The 17,748-nt window shown below is 44.5% G+C and overlaps 3 protein-coding genes across 3 annotated transcripts in view; 1 reads left to right on the plus strand and 2 right to left on the minus strand.

Annotated features, from left to right (window-relative positions):
* The window catches only part of MAP2K1 (mitogen-activated protein kinase kinase 1), a 32,227-nt gene extending 22,869 nt beyond the window's left edge, over positions 1 to 9,358 (plus strand). The window contains exons 6-11 of the mRNA XM_056499995.1: positions 2,180 to 2,304; positions 4,421 to 4,628; positions 5,135 to 5,199; positions 6,483 to 6,544; positions 7,420 to 7,465; positions 8,455 to 9,358. Of these exons, the coding sequence (XP_056355970.1) occupies positions 2,180 to 2,304; positions 4,421 to 4,628; positions 5,135 to 5,199; positions 6,483 to 6,544; positions 7,420 to 7,465; positions 8,455 to 8,568 (620 nt within the window). The 3' untranslated portion in view covers positions 8,569 to 9,358. The remainder of the gene's footprint in view (positions 1 to 2,179; positions 2,305 to 4,420; positions 4,629 to 5,134; positions 5,200 to 6,482; positions 6,545 to 7,419; positions 7,466 to 8,454) is intronic.
* A 446-nt stretch (positions 9,359 to 9,804) lies between these two features.
* On the minus strand, positions 9,805 to 12,864 carry SNAPC5 (small nuclear RNA activating complex polypeptide 5). Its single transcript, XM_056499996.1, has 3 exons — positions 12,631 to 12,864; positions 11,699 to 11,788; positions 9,805 to 11,216 (listed from the first exon to the last, which is right to left on the minus strand). The coding sequence occupies exons 1-3, from the start codon at positions 12,718 to 12,720 to the stop codon at positions 11,106 to 11,108; spliced, it is 291 nt and encodes a 96-aa protein (XP_056355971.1). The 5' UTR covers positions 12,721 to 12,864; the 3' UTR covers positions 9,805 to 11,105.
* Positions 12,865 to 13,376: 512 nt separating this feature from the next.
* On the minus strand, positions 13,377 to 16,787 carry LOC130257464 (40S ribosomal protein S27-like). Its single transcript, XM_056499997.1, has 4 exons — positions 16,487 to 16,787; positions 15,896 to 16,004; positions 14,475 to 14,585; positions 13,377 to 13,862 (listed from the first exon to the last, which is right to left on the minus strand). The coding sequence occupies exons 1-4, from the start codon at positions 16,490 to 16,492 to the stop codon at positions 13,834 to 13,836; spliced, it is 255 nt and encodes an 84-aa protein (XP_056355972.1). The 5' UTR covers positions 16,493 to 16,787; the 3' UTR covers positions 13,377 to 13,833.
* Between the last annotated feature and the right edge of the window lie 961 nt (positions 16,788 to 17,748).

Below are 17,748 nucleotides of genomic sequence, written 5' to 3' on the forward strand. Positions count from 1 at the left end.
GGCATTCCTGTTCTTCTGGCAATACAAATCTCTGGTTTCCAGAGAAACTGCTCAAGTGCTCAGAGGCTCTGGAGTGAAAATAGAATAGGTGCTACATTTAGAGGGGTGGAGAGGCAGCAGCCTTCCAAACATCACACTGATCACATGGAATGCCTTGTGTGGAAAATGAAAATACTCCAGGGAGGAGAAGTTTTGTGCAGAAATCCAGAGAGGAGATGGGGTTGCTGTGCTGGACTGAGCTGCAGTGTGGCACTGCCACCTGCACAACCACTGAGGGGAAAAGGGAAACCTTCAAGAGACCAGAGGGATTCTGAAACTTCAGGATGCTCATAAAGAGAATTTTGTTTGGTGCACTGACAGTGGAATGGTAATGACTTTTTCTCTGTCATTTAATTATGAAGTAATGAACTCTAGAGATGAAAGTGAGGATTTACATCTTTGTTCTGAGTTGAATTTGTAGCTGTGCATTGATGAGCAGCACAAATCTGGGTATCTGTGATTTGTGCAGGCTCTGCTGTGCTTCCAGTTTTGCAAACACTGTTTTTCCCACCTTGCTTTTGCACAGAGCTTTGGGTGCAGATTCCTGTGCAGCTGAGAATCTCTAATTCTGCTCTCTGCTTCCCAGCTCCAGATGCTTGGGCTTTGGGTTTAGTTGTTTTTTAGCCTCTGCTGGAGTTTTAAACTGGCAGGTCAAGCTCCCAGCCTGGATTCTTCCTTTGCACAGTGAGGTGTCCCTGTGGTGGGTGTCCCAAGGCTTGCCCAGAGGAGGCAGAGCTTGGTCCAGCTGTGTGCCCAGCAGGCCAGATCCTCTCCCAGGGCTGGGAGATTGAAAGCAGCACACACAAAATACCTGCCTGGATTTTCCATACACAAATCAGACCAGGAAACTGTGCCTGGACATTTTCAATTGCCTGGAAAGGGATGGGAGGGACAAAAAAACGGAGCCACAATTTCCCAAAGCAGAGAATTATCCAGACTTTGTGTTACTCCTGAAAAGGGAGGTGGGGGGAACAGATGAAATTGTTTTCTTTCCCCCTCTCCATGGATCTTGCTCAGTGAGGCATAAACCTTCTGCATGGAGATCTTTGTCACATCAGTGTCTGTTCCCAGGGACATCCCTGCCAAAGGGCAGCTCCTGGAATAGATCTGGGCTTAAAAGTGAAGAGCAAATGAAAGTGTGACAGCCTCTAGGCTTCTGAGTCTGCTCTAAAGTGAAATTATGATTCTCTTTCTTCAAAACAATTTTCCAGTTCCCTTTTTTCTGCAGGATTACTCTGCCAATGTGGGCTGTTGGTTGCTTATTTTGATAATGTGTTGGTAATGACCAGCTAAGCAGTGAGATACAGTGAAAAACCTCCTTACAGCTATAGAAGAAACACTAAACACTTGTTCCTTGTACCTTTGCATTCACAAAGAGCTGTTATTAGTTGCTAAGCTACCAGTGACCCTTATTAAATTTCCATTTAGGAAAAGTGATGAATTCCAAATCGTGAGGGGGCTCTGTCACAGGAAAAAAACAACCTCAAATTATTTTAAATACGCATTTTCAATAATAGGAGAATTCTTTTTTCAGAGCTTTAAAAAAAATAACAAAACAAAAAACCCTAAATCTAAATCAACAAAAAAAACCCCAAGACCACCCCCCCAAAAAACCCCAACAAACCCAAAGCCAGAAAGCAAGAACCCATTCCAGGGAGTGTTTGGCCATAGATGATTTATGCCTATGTAGATATGAAGGAATGATAGTGTGGCTGCTGTAACTAATTGACCTTTGTAAAAGAAATATGTAGGGCCTCTTTATTGATCATTTCTAGGCAAAGTATCATCATTCAGGAGGAGTTATGCTGTTGTACACTTATTTATCTCAAAGGAGACCATTTATCTACAAAGAGGATGGATGCCCAAACCTCATATTTAAAAGCTAGGAAATAGTGTGAAATCAAAAAGCTGACATCCTTTTTTGCATGTGTAATTTCCAACATTTCTTTTTATTTATTTGTAATTAAACAGGGAGTCTGTGAGATGGACCTGGGAAGGACCCGAATCTCTGATTATTCCCAGAGGAGGGACAGAATTGTGTCACAGAAGGCAAACAAAAGGAGGCACATGAGAATTCTCACCTTGCATTGTCAAATTTCCTGTTTTAACTCCTAAATCATCCATTCATTTGTTTTTCCAGATGTTAAACCATCCAACATTTTGGTAAACTCCAGAGGTGAAATCAAGCTTTGTGATTTTGGTGTGAGTGGGCAGCTGATAGATTCTATGGCAAACTCCTTTGTTGGCACACGCTCCTACATGTCTGTAAGTACAGATTTAAGTCCAGATTCTACAGCTCTGAGTTTGTTAGGCTTGAGTTTTCTCAGTTCTGGTGATCAAACAAGAACCAGCTGTTGCTGTTCCTGATTCAGCTCTTCCTGCATTCCAGGAATATTCTGGTGTCATATCAGACTCTGTGTGTGTGGTGGGGGAAGAACTGTTGCAGGAAAAACCAAAAACTTGGAATATTTGTAACATTCCAGAAGAGCTGGGGCTGTATCTACACTGCAGAACCCAGTCAGTCCTTGCCTTTGGGGGCTGTACATGTGTGTCTCCCAGAAAAGCTCAGTGTTTATGGTTTGTTTTCCTTGGGAAGTGTGGTTCTCTTCCCACTCCAGCATTTGCTGGGGTTGCTCTGTAGGATGTGGAACTGCTCCCACATCCCACAGTGGCTGCAGCAACAGGGGAAATCCTGGGAGTGGGCAAGGAATCTGGGGCTGTTTCCAGGGTGTTCTGGGGATCAGAACACCTTGGAACTTCTTCCCACATGAGCTCTCTGTGCAAGCCCCAGCTGGTGGCAGAGCAGCTCCTTTATTCTCACACCCCTTGTTCAGCACACAATTAACTGCTGCACTTGTTCCCAGCTCTGGCTGTGGGATTAAAACTGTGTGGGCTTAGATTTAAAGGGAAAAAGCTTTAGTGCTGCCTCTCTTCAGCAGGAGATCTGGGCTGGCTTTGTGTCACTTTGCCTTGGGGACACACCTGAAATCAGGCTGGGCTTGAAGTTCTCACATCTGGGGGTTGTTGCTAATGAGCAAAACCAAATCCACAGCTCCAGCTCCTCTGTGCTCCTGCCTTTCCCTGGCTCTTCAGGGGAAGGGATGAGAGCCAAGTGCTGTCTGCCTTCAGTTTTCTTCAATTTGTTTTTACAGGCTGAGGGTTGGTTTTGCTCTTTGGCATCACAGACTAAGCCACGAGGGGGATTTTGTCTTGATAGTGTCTGAAGGATCTTCTCTTGCAGTAGCACCCTTTGCACACTTCTATACCTACAAAAACAAACAGAATTATTACATGCAAACACCCCTTTTTACCACATGGAGGTGTGTAAAAACAACAGTGTTTAACATGAACAAATTTCTAGATTTTAATTATATTTATATAACAAGTGGTCTCTCTGTTCCCTGCTCTTTTTCATCCACCCACCTTCCTTTACACTTATATTTTTTTAAAATCTTGGGACTTGGATATTTCTTTTGCTGTCCAGCAGTTGTAAAGTTTCTCCAGATGGCTTTGGAACTGACTGAGGTTGGACACTGGAGAAAACTCAAATGTAATCTCAGTAAATGCTACAAAACTAATTAAACAAAACTATCACCCCCTTATGGCAGAAAGAAGAGGCTTTACTGCATTCTCACATTCTCTGAGAGGGAGTTTCAAATTACATATGTATTTTTCCAATATGTGCATGTAATCAGAGAAGAATCTGCACTATTTTGGTAAAATATGAGCTTGTTTTTAAAAAGATTACAGAAAAGTGCACGGTTTTTTTGAGAACTCTTAGTAAAAATGGATTTAAGGGTGAAGCAGATCAATATATTAATAATTTCAGCACTGAACATAGACTGACAAAGCAGGTGCAAAAATTAAAGTGCAAAAGGAATTGGTGCAGCACTCATCTGCTGGTTTTGGCAGAAGCAGGAGGTGAATACACTGCTCAAAACAGGATCTGTGAAGCAGTGGGACTGGAATAGTCAGATACACTTCTGATCATGATTCAACTGACCAAAAAAATCCCATACTTAAATATCTTTACTGTGTGTGAATCTCCTAAAGACAATACAGACCAGATTTCTGGCTGAGTCTGATCTTGCCTGCAGAGCCTTGTGTAATACTTCCATTAGATGTGTGCTAAAGAAATAAAACAGCACATAAGAGAATAATTTCTGAAGAGTCCCACAGTTGTTTGCAGTGATGGAATGTTTGGGGAACTTCAGGAAATACAAATTTCCAGGAAAATAGCAAGAAGTCACTCATTTCAGCATGCTGTATTAATAAGTTGTGGTTTCATCCTTTAATTGATCCAGGTTATTGCAGAATGTAATTTTCTTTGTAATTTATTGTTACAAACCTGCCTTTTCTCCCCATCCCTTGTGTTTTGCAGCCTGAGAGGCTGCAGGGCACTCACTACTCAGTGCAGTCAGATATCTGGAGCATGGGGCTGTCCCTGGTAGAGATGGCCATTGGCAGGTACCCCATTCCCCCTCCTGACTCCAAGGAGCTGGAATTGATGTTTGGCTGCCCCGTGGAGGGAGATTCTCCAGTGACAGAGACCTCACCCAGGCAAAGAGCGCCCGGCCGACCCATGAGCTGTGAGTTACAACACTCATTGGTTTCCTTCCTGCCAGCTTCAAGGGCTTCTTATCTGATCCTGGTCTGCACACTGGGGCTTGCAACTTCAGAAAAATCAAGGTTCTGTTGGGCACCTGGCTCAGCTTCACTGTGAGGAGCCCTGTGAGAATCCAGAGACCCTTTTGTTGGTGATTCTTGTGAGCAGCTCCTGCTGTGGGACAGATCCCATCTCTTGTCCTGGGACAGATCCCAGTCTCCTGCTGTGGGACAGATCCCAGTCTCCTGCTCTGGGACAGATCCCAGTCTCTTGCTCTGGTTTTTTCCAAGATGCTGATCCAACTGCAGCAGGATGATGCCCAGTGAAGTGAATGCTTTGGATCAGAACTGGAAATGCCTCCTTGCATGAAAGCTTTTCCCTGTAAATCTGGGTGCCAGCTGCCAAAAGTGTCAGACTTGGGCTTCCTAAAGCACCCCTAAAGCCATGGAGGGAGACTGACACTGATCCCACCTCTCCCATTTCTTCCAGCCTATGGATCAGACAGCAGACCCCCAATGGCAATCTTTGAACTTCTGGATTACATTGTCAATGAGGTAATTTATAAACTTAAAAATCTGCACTTTACAACTGTAAACTTTTAAAGCATTCTGGAATTTGGGGGACTATGAGGTTAGTGCTGTTTAGTCTGGTTTAGCCTTATGACTGAGTCACAATTCTCTTATCTTTCAAATAGCCAAGCTGCAGGGCTAGAGATTAATATTTTAGAATTGGTTGTTTTTAGTATTTTCACAAATATCACTGAAACTTGTGGGATTCCACTGCTTGTGTTCTAAAAAAAATAAAATAAAATAAAATAAAAGCATGCTCATGTTAGCTGTTATTTGTAGCAACTGGATAACAATTCTTCCAGCTGGATGAATTATTGAAAACTGTCCATCTCACCCATTTGAAAGGCACAGTTGTTGTCTGGGTCCCTGCATTGCCTGTGCCACTGATAAATTGATAAATTGCTTCTGTAACTCATCTGCTTGCACAGTTCTCTCAGATTACAAATCTGTTTTGCATATTATATAACACCCCAATCTGCCAGCCCTGTCTCTGGGAATAGAGTTAGCATTGAATTACTTCAGCTGCTGTGGCCCTGCAGCTCTTGCAGCATGAAGGGTCAGTTTGGGATGAAAAGCTGCAGGAATTGAGAGTTTGGCAAAGATTATCTTGTGCCACCTCTGATTTAGCACAAACCTCTTCAGCAGGAGCTGCTCCCTCCAGCACAGGCTGTGCAGGGAGCAGTGCAGGTCATGTCTCTGCTCTGTCATAAAAGTAACTCAGTGTAAGGATGGAAACTTAACCCTGATCCTGTAGGAAAGTCCTGGAGGATGAGGCAATAACATGCAGGTTTATGCAGGTGTATCTCCCTTCTTTCCTTGTTAGAATTCTTTCTGAATTCACATTCTGAACAAACTCATTCCCAGGGACAGAAAATTTACATCAAAAGGATTATGGAACTAATGATGTGCAGAGCATCTCCCCTCAGCAGTGTGGAGAATGACAGGTGCTAATTAGTGCTCTGAGCCTTCTTTAATGAGAGCTGAGGCTGTGCTCACCTCATTCAGGTGTGTGTATGGAGAAAATAGAACAACCAACCAACCAACCAAAACCAACTCCATACCAGGGAAAATCTGATTTATGACTGAAACACCTGAAGTCCTGCAGCTGAGGGTAATAACCCAAATCAGCCAGGGTTTTCCAGCTTTGCTCAGATGTGGGACATGTAACTGGCAGATCCCTGGGCAGGTTGTGCATCATCATGTATTAGTTATGCTGAATGATTGCTGATTTTAAAATTTTATTAATTTATCTATTTATTTATTTACAGCCACCTCCAAAACTGCCCAATGGTGTCTTTGGTTCTGAATTTCAAGATTTTGTTAACAAATGGTGAGTGTTTTCTCTGTATTTTCTCTGTGGCTGAGTGGCAAAGGGACACATGGGCTCAGCCCTGCTTTGTCTGTCAGGCACTTGGCAATCACAGTCCCTGCTCCAGGCCAGGACAAATATAAGGATTGCAATCAGCAAAATCCTCTTTGGGTATTAATTGCCTAAAGTTCATCTCACAGGCAGCACGTGCATGCAGAGGAAGCCCAAGGCTCAGGGAGAGTCTCCTCTTTGGCACTGAATTTCTGCTGCTGTGTGCAGCTCAGAGCAGTCCTTTGCCAGCCTCAGGAGTGACCCAGAGCACAGAGAGCTTTACAGGCTCAGGCACATCACCCTGCAGTGCCTGTGCCATGGGCTGCAGAATCTGCAGGCTCCAGATGCTTTTCCTTGCCCATGAACCAACACCTTTATCCCAGCAGCCATTCCCCCACCTCTTCACTTTCCCAGTTGCTCCTCAGTGATGCCAGCACTGAACCAGTGCTGAGGGAGCAGCTCATTGCAGTTTTAACAGTTTATTTATCAAATATGTCTATTTACAGCTTCCAAAAGGAAGGACAGTCATGCAGTAGCCCTGCTTGAAGAGACCTGGGGCAAAGAAATGTGAGGGATAAAGTGGTTCATGTTGTTTTAGTTGAAATGGGATTTATCTCCCCACTTGGTTTAGACACTCATCAGTCTCAGACACCTCAGGATTTCCTACCTGGAGCTGTGGAACCCACAGAAGGGAATTGCAGGCTCCCATCTCTGCCTGAGAGGCACCTGATGCTTTTATGGAGTGCTGTCATCAGACCAGAGCAGTACAACCAACAGGACACAACTTGAGCCTTATTTTAAAAGATAATAGTGTGTAACTTGTGCACCACTTTGTGTTTTCCTAGTTTAATTAAAAATCCTGCTGAGAGAGCCGACTTGAAGCAGCTGATGGTAAGTGAAGGTTTTTAATTTCATCTAAGAGCCCTTTCCCAGGCAGGTTGGCTTTCTCAGCTGGCCCAGAGCAGATCAGAGCACATGGCCTTGAGCTCAGCTTGAGGAGGAGCAGCTTTTCTGAGCTAGAGATCAAAGGGCTGCAGGTTTCACACCCTCCTACAACAGGGACTGGCAAGGAGACCTAAACTCTGGTGGGTTGTGGAGTCTGCCATTTGATAATCACAATGGGTGACTTCAGTTAATTAACAAAAGAATTTTCTCTTGAGTTTATTAGTTAGTAATAAAGTACTGATTAATACTTTTAGGAGGACAAAAGAACAAAAGCTCCACATACATACAGACTAATTAAATACATTTTCAATCGTCTGTTGTGGAAGCACAAAATTTGTCACTTTTTTACCAGCTTTGTCTTGCAAGATCTGTAGAACTCAACACAAATGCTGCATTTTTCATTGAGGCAAATATCCAGATCAGTCTCAGATCAGCATCTTTTCATGGTTTTAAGTGCAATGCCAGGACTTCAGTTGTACTGCAGAATATTAGGTTTTCCCTGCCCTGACCCTGCTGCACAAAAATGGTGCAAAATGCAAAGAGGCTCTTTTAATTACAAAAAAGCCTTTTGGTGCCCAGGCAGGCATTTCCAGAGTATTACCTTGAGTGGCTGAGTCACATCCTTATCATTTCTGTGGTGCAACTGCTCTGCAGCAGGCACTGTGGCAGGATATTCCAGGATTCCTCTGGGACACTTTGCCAGGTGTGCTGGGTGTTCTACAATTCTGTGCAAAACTCTCCACATAGTTTTTACACTTTGTAGTGTAAAAAAAATTCAAAAAACCTTTACAAACCACCAACTTTTACACTCTCCATGTGGCTTGTAAAGTTTTACAGCTCAATTCTCCAAGTGGATTTCTGGTACTGGGTGCTGCTGAGGGCTGTTCCTTGAGCAGACTGAGAGCTGCACACTGACCCTGTTCTCCTGTGCCCAGATCCATGCTTTCATCAAGAGATCCGAGGCAGAGGAGGTGGATTTTGCAGGGTGGCTCTGCTCCACCATCGGCCTTAACCAGCCCAGCACCCCCACGCACGCCGCCGGCGTCTGAGCAGCTCCTGGACTGTACCTCTGGTGACAACCATGCTCTCCTGGTCCTCTCTCCTCAGCTTGTACCTGTTCAAACATGTATTTCACCTCTTAAGGAAGAATGTCTCGATAGCATGTGCCAAAACGGTTTTAAATCTCGTCCTAAACTAATTGGTATCGTACCGGGTTCCGTCGTTCACTGACCAAATGTAAGCTGTGTAAGTTCCAGTGCTTGCTGATTATAGGTGATTATGGATATTCTTTCTTAATGAAAATATCACTGGGGCTTAGGGGTTGGCCCCTGGCTTGTTTGAACTTTATCAAGACTCTTTGTAAATCGTTGGTACTTCAATCATGCTTTCCCTGAGCTCCCCGGGCTCGGGATCGGGATGCTCCGAGCCTGTCTGTGAGCATGCTTTGCTGCTGCCCAGCTGTTCCCAAAAGTTAGGCTCCAATTTTGCTGTTGTCTAGAGATCTCTCTCTTTGCAGGTGAAGAAGGCAAAAGCTCTGCATTTCTTGGAATGCACAGGGCAACATTCTAATTGTAGACTTGTTCATATTTCTATATTTATTTTTCGAACATATCATCATCCTTGGATTTAGTGATGTATGTCTTTCTAATTGATTTTTAAAAGTTAGTTCTTGGAAGTGTCCTATGGAATCGAGACAATGATCCAAGCACTTTGCTTTCTTTTAACCTAAAGAGTCATGACAACTGTGTTTAGTGTCTAAAAGTGTATGAAAATCCTTTATTGTTTTATTCTCTCAGATGTTTAGCAATGGGTTCTCTTAATAAATATATTATCAAGTAACTTCTTGAAGCTTTTTTTAAAACTTGACTGAGGCTTTAATCTGGTCACTGCACTATAAATTTCAGCTCTTTGAAAGGATGCTTTGGATGAGGAAATGCCTGAAATTCTTCCCCAGAAGGAATCCCCATCAGCGGGACATGAACTTCCACATGGCCAAAGGATCAGGTATCAAAGGGCTGGCACAGCCTGGGCCAGCAGGAAATGACTCATTGACACATCCAGGGCTTCCTGCAGCATGTCCTGGCAGGAATGAGACCTGAAGTGACAGCTGGGAGGGTTTAAATTAAACTCTTCCCTGAGCTTTACCCACACCCAGCAAACAGAGCCACACCAGAGCCTTTTAGTGTTTGCTACAAGAAATCCACAGCAAGGTTGGAGAGGCTGAGCTCCCACTTTGGGTTGTTCCCCCAGACAATGCAGCAATGATTTGGACACTGCAAGCACAGTTGTGTGGAAGGACAGCAGGAAAATTTATTGCAACATGCACTAGAACTGGGCTGTTCAAATCCAAAAGCAAGGGACTTGTTCACAAAAGCAGCAGCAATTCTATTCATGAAAACTACCCTGAACCATGCTGGGCACAAATAACATTTTTCAACAGTTAAAATTACCCTTTGGAGTTGAAATGTGCTAAGAAAGGCCAGGATGGCTCCTGAGCTTCTCCCAAACCAGCTCTTCACACACATCACTGCAAGGGCTTATTTGACCAGAGCATTTTTGGTTCAGGCTTTTGGGGCTTTTTTACCTGTCAGGCTTGGGAAAGCTTTGTTAAACAATCTCTTCTTCACTCCTGTTCTAAATTCCTTCCTTGAGACATCCAAGATCCCCACAACCCAAACAGTCTTTAGTACAGGATGAAGCCACATTTACATCCCAATGGTTTCCATTGGTACAAACCAAACAAGAGCCAAATTAACACTCATAAAACTTTCCATTTATAACTAAGTTCTTAAACTCCTTCATGAGAATCACATGAAGGCAGGTGACCTTGTCTTGATTTATGAGGTTACAATGAGAGAAAAAGAAAAGAACAACAATTTAAGAGTATTAGCTTATTAGAAGCACCACAGATCATTTCTTGCTCTATAATTTGTGGACAAATAAAAGGCTCCTTGGCTGCTGCTCTGAAGGAGCAGAAGTAGAAAATCCTTCTCTGGGACAGACTAACAGAACTGAAGAACACCAGGGGGACAGAGAGACCTCCCTGCTGTGCTCAGAATTGGGCTGACACTGAGAGGACTCTGGGAGTAACTCCAGCTTTCCATGGAACTGAGAACACAGCAGCTGAAGGCTGGAGACAGCTCTGGACACATCTTTTCTCACCCTGTATCTCAAATTCCCAGTTTAGGCAAATGAGGTTATAATGCAATCACTGGGGCAGCACCAGCCTCCAGGACCTGGATTTGTTTCTCACATCAGGAAATGAGAACAAAGTTATTGCTTTTAGTACACGTGTTAATTAGTTTGGTTGACCAATTACTTCTCCTTCCACATCCAAAGATGTTGTAAGAGCTACATTAGGTTTGAAATGTGGAATGGATTATGCTACATATTTGTGCAGCAGATTTTCATTCTTTCAACATCTGAGTCAAGATGTGCCCAGCCTGTGAAATTCACATGTTCGACTCTGATATATCAAATAGTTCATATCCACACAGCACAAAATGGAAATCACTTGGTGAGTTTCAGATGAATGAAGAAGAAATTCCTGAGTCTGTATTAAAAACCATCTCTGATTTTCTTTCTCTCAAGAATCAGATTCTTCCTCCTCCTCCTCTTCCTCCTCTTTGTCATCCTGAAGACTAAGGTGTAACTCAGTTTGATTGATAGCAGCCTCGTTGTCCATCTGCACAAGAGTCTGTCACAAGAAAAGGGCTGATTACCAAACCCAGAACAGACACCAAATGCTTCTCAAATCACTGTTAGAGCTGTTAATTAAAGATCTGAGAGCCCATGACAGCAACAAGGCTCTGATCTCCATGGAAAAGCTGCAGCTGGCTCAGGCTGGCCAGGTATTTGAGTGAAAAGCTGCAGCACCTGTGCCTCCATCCCAGCCCCGGTGCCACCCCAGTGTCACAAGTATTAAACAAAATATTTAATAAATGGTGAACAGAAGTTACACCACACAGGTATTTCCCAGTCCCCCTGGAAACACTGCACTGCTTTTGGGGATGGCAAAAGGTGACACCTTGGAACAAACCAGCAGCAAACCAGACATTTTACAGGTGAGCTTTGCAGGGATGAGAAGCATCAGTGAGGTGTCAGGAGGAACTGCACAGGAAAACCACAGCCAGCCAGCCCTGCCCATGCAGGCACCGCCCACCCCAGGGATCCCCTTACCTGCTGAGTGTCCTCGGCCAAGGCTGGCAGGGGCACAGGGACCTTCTCCTCACCAGCACTGATCATGGACTGCAGCGCCAGCTCCTCCACCTGCAGGGAGCCACGAGCTCTGGCACTCAGTGAGCACATCACAGCTGCCAACCCGGCCTGCCCTACTCTGCTTAACGCTTCTGACCCACCACTTTGGGGGTTTTTACCTGCCAGCCTTACAAAAGCTTTGGTGCATCTTCTGCAATTCTGTTTCAAGCTCCTTTATTACAATATGCATGAGTAGTCTTCAGTTCCACTACCTCAAACTATCCCTTCTCCATCCATCAGCTAGGGAAACCATGCACTCACATTTACCGCTTGGAGATGTATCCTACTCATACTCACAATTACATTTCTCTCTTAATGTATCCTACATACACTCGCATTTACCTCTTAGAGGTGCAGCCTACATACTAATCTCTTGATGTATTAAGATGCACTCACATTTACCTCTTGGAGATGTATCCTATTTACATTCACAATTAGATTTATCTCTTAATGTATACTACATACACTCACCTCTTTGAGATATATCCTACTCACAGTCATATTTCTCTCTTAATGTACACATACATTCACATTTATCTCTTAGAGACACACCCTAGGTACACTCACATTTCTCTCTTAATGTACACATACACTCACAGGTACCTCTGACAGACGGGTCCTACACACACTCGCAGTTACATTTACCTGTTTGAGATGTGCCCTGCACACAATCACCTTTACCTCTCAGAGCACCTGAGACCCGCTGCGTTTCCCTGCTCTCGGTTCCCCAGCCCCAAGCCGGGCCCGTGCTGTGGCGGATCGGGGCGGGCTGAGGGGCAGGCCCGGCCCCCTCCCGCCGCTCCCGCTCCCTGCCAGGCCCGGCCCCGCTCCCATCCCGCGCTGTCCCCGCGCACCCGCAGCCGCCAGAGCTGATCGTGCAGCGCCGCCTTGACCCGCAGCAGCGTCTCCTCCTCCCTGCGCAGCTCCTGCAGCCGGCTCAGCATCGTCCGCTCCGCCCCGTGACGTCACGGGCCGCGCGTCTGACGTCACACCGCGACACCAGCGCGCCGCAGGCGCCACCGCGCGGCCGCTCCTGGTCACAGCACCCGCGGCCACGGCCGGTCTCACCCAGCGCCCGCCGCCGCTTCCGCACCCTGCGGGTCCAACGCCAGAAGGGGCAGCGCTCGGGGCTGGGATGGTGGGGCGAGGTTTTCCAGCGGCCTTCCTCCTCCCAGAGCCAAAACGAGCGAGACAGCGAGCATCTGCCCACAACTCTCCTTTACCTGCCTCTGATCTCTTGGTGTTCCCCCTCTTGCTTCCCCCTGCCTTCGAGAGAAACTCCAAAAAATAACAGGGAATCTCCCCTTATCACAGCCATCAGTACGTCTTAGCGTGTCAATGGGAAAAAATTCCACCGACAGAGGGGAGAGAAAAAAAATAAAACAACCCCCAACACATTTAAACCTCTTACTGTAGTTCCCATGACTTAAAATTGCTTATATGCCCGTTGCCTTCTCTACACTGAATGTTTTCAGTGCTTTGCAAAGAACTTTTTTTTTTTTTTTTTCCCAATGTAAATCTCAGTTTAGACTATCAAGTGCAGTCTTGAGATCAAATTAGCAGGAGGGAAAATCCACGCGTTCCAGAGAAACACAGAACATAGGTGAGTAACTTCACATTTTTATTTATCACCACATTAGTCAAGATGAGGAAGGCACTACAGCAACATTGAAAGCAAAGGAGCCATTTAAAATCTTATCTAGCTTTTGCAACCCTTGCAGTTATGGTAGCTGCAAAAATAAAATACACAAAATGCATTCCTAAAGCAATATGCATTACACTGCTGTAGTTTATGATTAGCAAAGGGAAGGATGCAGGAAGTTCAAGGTTTTTACTGTTTAAATGTAAAATTATAAAAATAGAGCTTGGTTGTCTGCAAACTTACAGGAAAAACTTGCACTTCAGATCATTTATTGAAAAAGAGATTCCAGCAGATTAGTCAGCAGTAGCATGTAATTTGTACAAAATTAATCATAATTACATTGTTGTTGTAACAGGCATTCTTAAACAAGTAAGGCTTTCAGGAACACAGATCCAAAAATCACATGCTGAACTGTTCAGTGTTGCTTTCTTCTAAATGAACAGCCTGCAAAGAAATCACGTGAGTAGAGAAATGAAGTATTTCCAGTGCTTTTCATATACCCCAGACACTGGGCTGCACTCAAACATACTGGTGTTGTATCAGTTATCTGTATATACATTATCTGTGGTTTTTATTCCCTTATAATTTTCATGAAACAAATTTTCTTTGAGCCAGAGAACTGCTTTGCAGTAGGGATGTTTAAAAACAAACAGGCAAACCATTACTGACTAGCAGTGGCACAGAATTACTTTAGCTGGCCAAAAGTACCCTACTCCTTTGATGGTGCTTTTTAACACTTTAAACATAGCTCAGAGTTAAACAGCAGTATTCATTACATAAGCTGAAGGGAATGACAATTCACCTAAAATGAAGTGTGTTTGATGACAATGTAGGTGTTTAGCTGCCTGGCATATGTGTACAGCCATTTGAAAACAAAGAATCTGAAGAAAAATTCACAATTCTGGGCCTATTAGCAATGTTTCTACCAGCCAACTCTAAGTAATTTGCAAAATCAGTATTCCAGTACCAGTTTCCAAAATCAAAGGTAAAATATTTTGTAGGCTATAAAATGCATTTATGTAAGTGACATATTTAGGTTGTGTAACATTTCCTTACCTTCTGTAAGCCTGGCTTTGCCCCCAGTTGGCTGACACAGGACAGTTGAGCACCCTACACACAGAACTACTGTCTGAGCATGGCTGAAGACAGTGGTGATCTTGTAGCATCCTGAAAAACAGCAGTATGAAACTTTCCACTGGGTATTTCTAGCATCATGTTTTTATATGTTAATTGAATCAGGTACTCTAAATACACTTGTCCAAAATGCATCTATATTTCATTACACAACACACAAACCAAACATTGTGTTCTGAAATGCTTGCCTTTACTTACATGCATAGGAAAGCAAGTTAGGTAACAGAAAATGGTATGACTCCCATATGAAAATTAAGTGACCCTGCTGGCTGACAAGCCCTAATGTGCCTATCACATCTCCTGTAAAGAAGTTCCAGATTAGCTTCTCTGCTGAACAGAAGAGCCCACGTAGCTGGAGAAATATTTAACTTGTAACAGTAGAACACTGCTGTTGACAAAGTCCGGCAGCTGGAAATATAAACACTGCTGTTCCAATCTGTGTTTGCTTTCTGTTTAATAATTGGTACATGTAAGGCTTGGTTGCATTCTGTAAAACTAACATAATACTTAAATGGAAAGAACTGCACAGAATAATTTCACTAATTCCCTATGCAATGCTTTTGTCTACAACTTATAAATTCTATTATTTAAGAAAGAATGAAATCACTCATACATGGCTTAAAATGCAATTTTCACTACTTTTCATTTCTTCCTCCTGAAAAGTATTTTTAATTAGCCGAGAGGTATTTTTGGAAGGAGTAAAAGCCTGTAAATGATTTATCTAGATGTGGATATACAAAATAAATAGTTAAAGGTGAGCAGAGATTGCATTTTCAGCACATATGGATCAGAAAGCTAAAATAGAATTTATGTTTTGAGGAGGGTCCTTTGATAAAAGGTCTGCTTGCCAGGGAGAAGGACCATTAGACAGAATAACATATCTCTGTTTAAATCACAAATAGTAACTGTACAAGTCTTTGTTTGTGAACAACTAAAATTTAATTACAGCAAATTTTGGTTTTCCCCTATTTAATGTGAACTTTTCATGTTGATGAGTTTTTAACGTTTATGGGTTTGGCAGGGAAATGAGCCCAAACTATTTGAGTATCTAGGCAGGAACTTCCAATGCCACTTATAAGGAAAAAAGCTCAGCTAAAGAAGACCTCATGCCAGAACCTCCAGAAAAGAAAAATCTGAGTATTTACATTAACTTCTTCCAAAGATGGAGACCACTTTTACTGTTAAAAAATCCAAAGCAATATACAGAGCTTTTTCTCAACAGAACAGATAAACCAAACTCAGATAAAAAAAAAAGAAATAACAATCAACATTTATATGATGACGAACTGTATACAAAATTAGTTTTGTTCCTTCTGTAACGTATGAACATTTCAAATATTTACCTGGACATTTTACATCCATAAAGTAGGAGTTTGGGCTCTGCACAAGACGTTTCTTTTTGTGCTTTCTCTTCTCATCCTCTAACGAGGGATGCACTAGGTCTTTGGCCAGCTGGGTGGGGCAAAAGGAAAAGCACACTACGCGTTAGGCGGCCGCACGGGAGCCGGGGGCCAGGCCTCACCGGGGGCTGCGGGTCGGGGCCGGGCCCCACCGGGGGCCGAGCCTGACCGGGGCCGGGCCTCACCGGGGGCATGCCTGACCGGGGGCCGAGCCTGACCGGGGCCGGGCCTCACCGGGGGCCATGCCTGACCGGGAGCTGTGGGCCGGGGCCGGGCCTCACCGGGGGCCGAGCCTCACCGGGGGCATGCCTGACCGGGGGCCGAGCCTGACCGGGGCCGGGCCTCACCGGGGGCTGCGGGCCGGGACCGGGCCTGACCGGGGGCCATGCCTGACCGGGAGCTGTGGGCCGGGGCCAGGCCTCACCGGGGGCCGACAACAGCGGGAAGGCCGAGCGGCTCCGCTCCGTTATCCCCACAAGCCCCGCAAGTCCCCGCGGTGCCCGAGGCACGGGTGCAGCAGACCGCAATACTCACAGGCATGTCCGCCGCCGGGCCGGCCCTTCCCGCACTGCCGGAGCCGCGCCTGTGCCGTGTGTCGGGGGCGGGCCGTGCCCGCTGCAAAACAGCTCCACGTGTACCTCCGCAACACCAACGCTGGCTAGGAGCGCTCGACTTCACTCTAGGTGCTGACTAAATCTTCGCTCATATAGCACAGAATGATAGAATTGTTATTGTTGAAAGGCTCCTCTGGAGATCTCTAGGCGGGTGGCACACGAACATCTCCAGGTGGGTTTGGAATGTCTCCACAATCTCTCTGGGCAGCTGATCCACTGCTTTGCCACCCTACACGTAAGTTCCTCCTCATGCTGAGGTGAAATTTTTTGTGGTTTAGTTTATGGCTATTGCTCCTCGTCCCATTGCTGGGCACCAGTGAAAAAAGTCTGGCACAATCCTCTTGGCAATTTCCTTGAAGATATTTACATGCATTAATTAGACCCCCTCTCAGTTTTCTCTAGTCTAAACTGGCCCAGCTCCTGCTGTCTTTCCTCATAAGAGAGATACTCCAGAACCCTCATCATCTCTGTGGGCCTCTACGGGACCCCCTTTTTGTCTTTCTTGTTGTGAGGAACCCAGAACAGAACATGTGTATGTTGTTTCATAGTAAATTATGCATTGCATGAACTTGTACCTGTGAGCACATTCTTTTGCAGTTTCCCGCCCCAGTCAAAAAAGAAAAAGACAGAAGATTTTTTGTTAGTTATCATTCATGTGCTTAAATCAATTTAGAACTTATGAGACATAAAAATATTGCAGACACCAATATTTTTAGTAAGAGGCTGAGTGTTTTTTTTTGTAAGTCAGTAATCACAAATGTAATGTGCAAAATCACATATATTTATCCGGGAACATTTAAAAGTGTAGTTCAATAGAAATCCTCCTGGTGGCACAGCAGACCTTACAAAAATCACTTGCTATGAAGTCTTCCCATAAGTCCAACGGGAACATGTCAGGACACTGCCCTTCTGAGAGGGAGCTGATGCATTTAGCAAAACTTATTTGAAAAGTTTGCCGTGAGCACAAGTGAGGATGTAATTTCACAAGGCATATCATTCTGACAATACTCTAAAGGCTGGGCTTGGTTTCTCCAGTGCTGACACTATAACAACTTTCAAAATACTTTCCACCCCAAACATTATTCTGCCAGAATAGCCCCATGCATTGTAGTGCTCCAAGCTGTCATTATTGGCTTTCCTCTCCTCACTGTCACAGCCGTGTATCACTGTGATGCCGTGTTA

The sequence above is a fragment of the Oenanthe melanoleuca genome, chromosome 10 (genome assembly GCF_029582105.1).
Source record: "Oenanthe melanoleuca isolate GR-GAL-2019-014 chromosome 10, OMel1.0, whole genome shotgun sequence".
Taxonomy (NCBI): Eukaryota; Metazoa; Chordata; class Aves; order Passeriformes; family Muscicapidae; genus Oenanthe; species Oenanthe melanoleuca.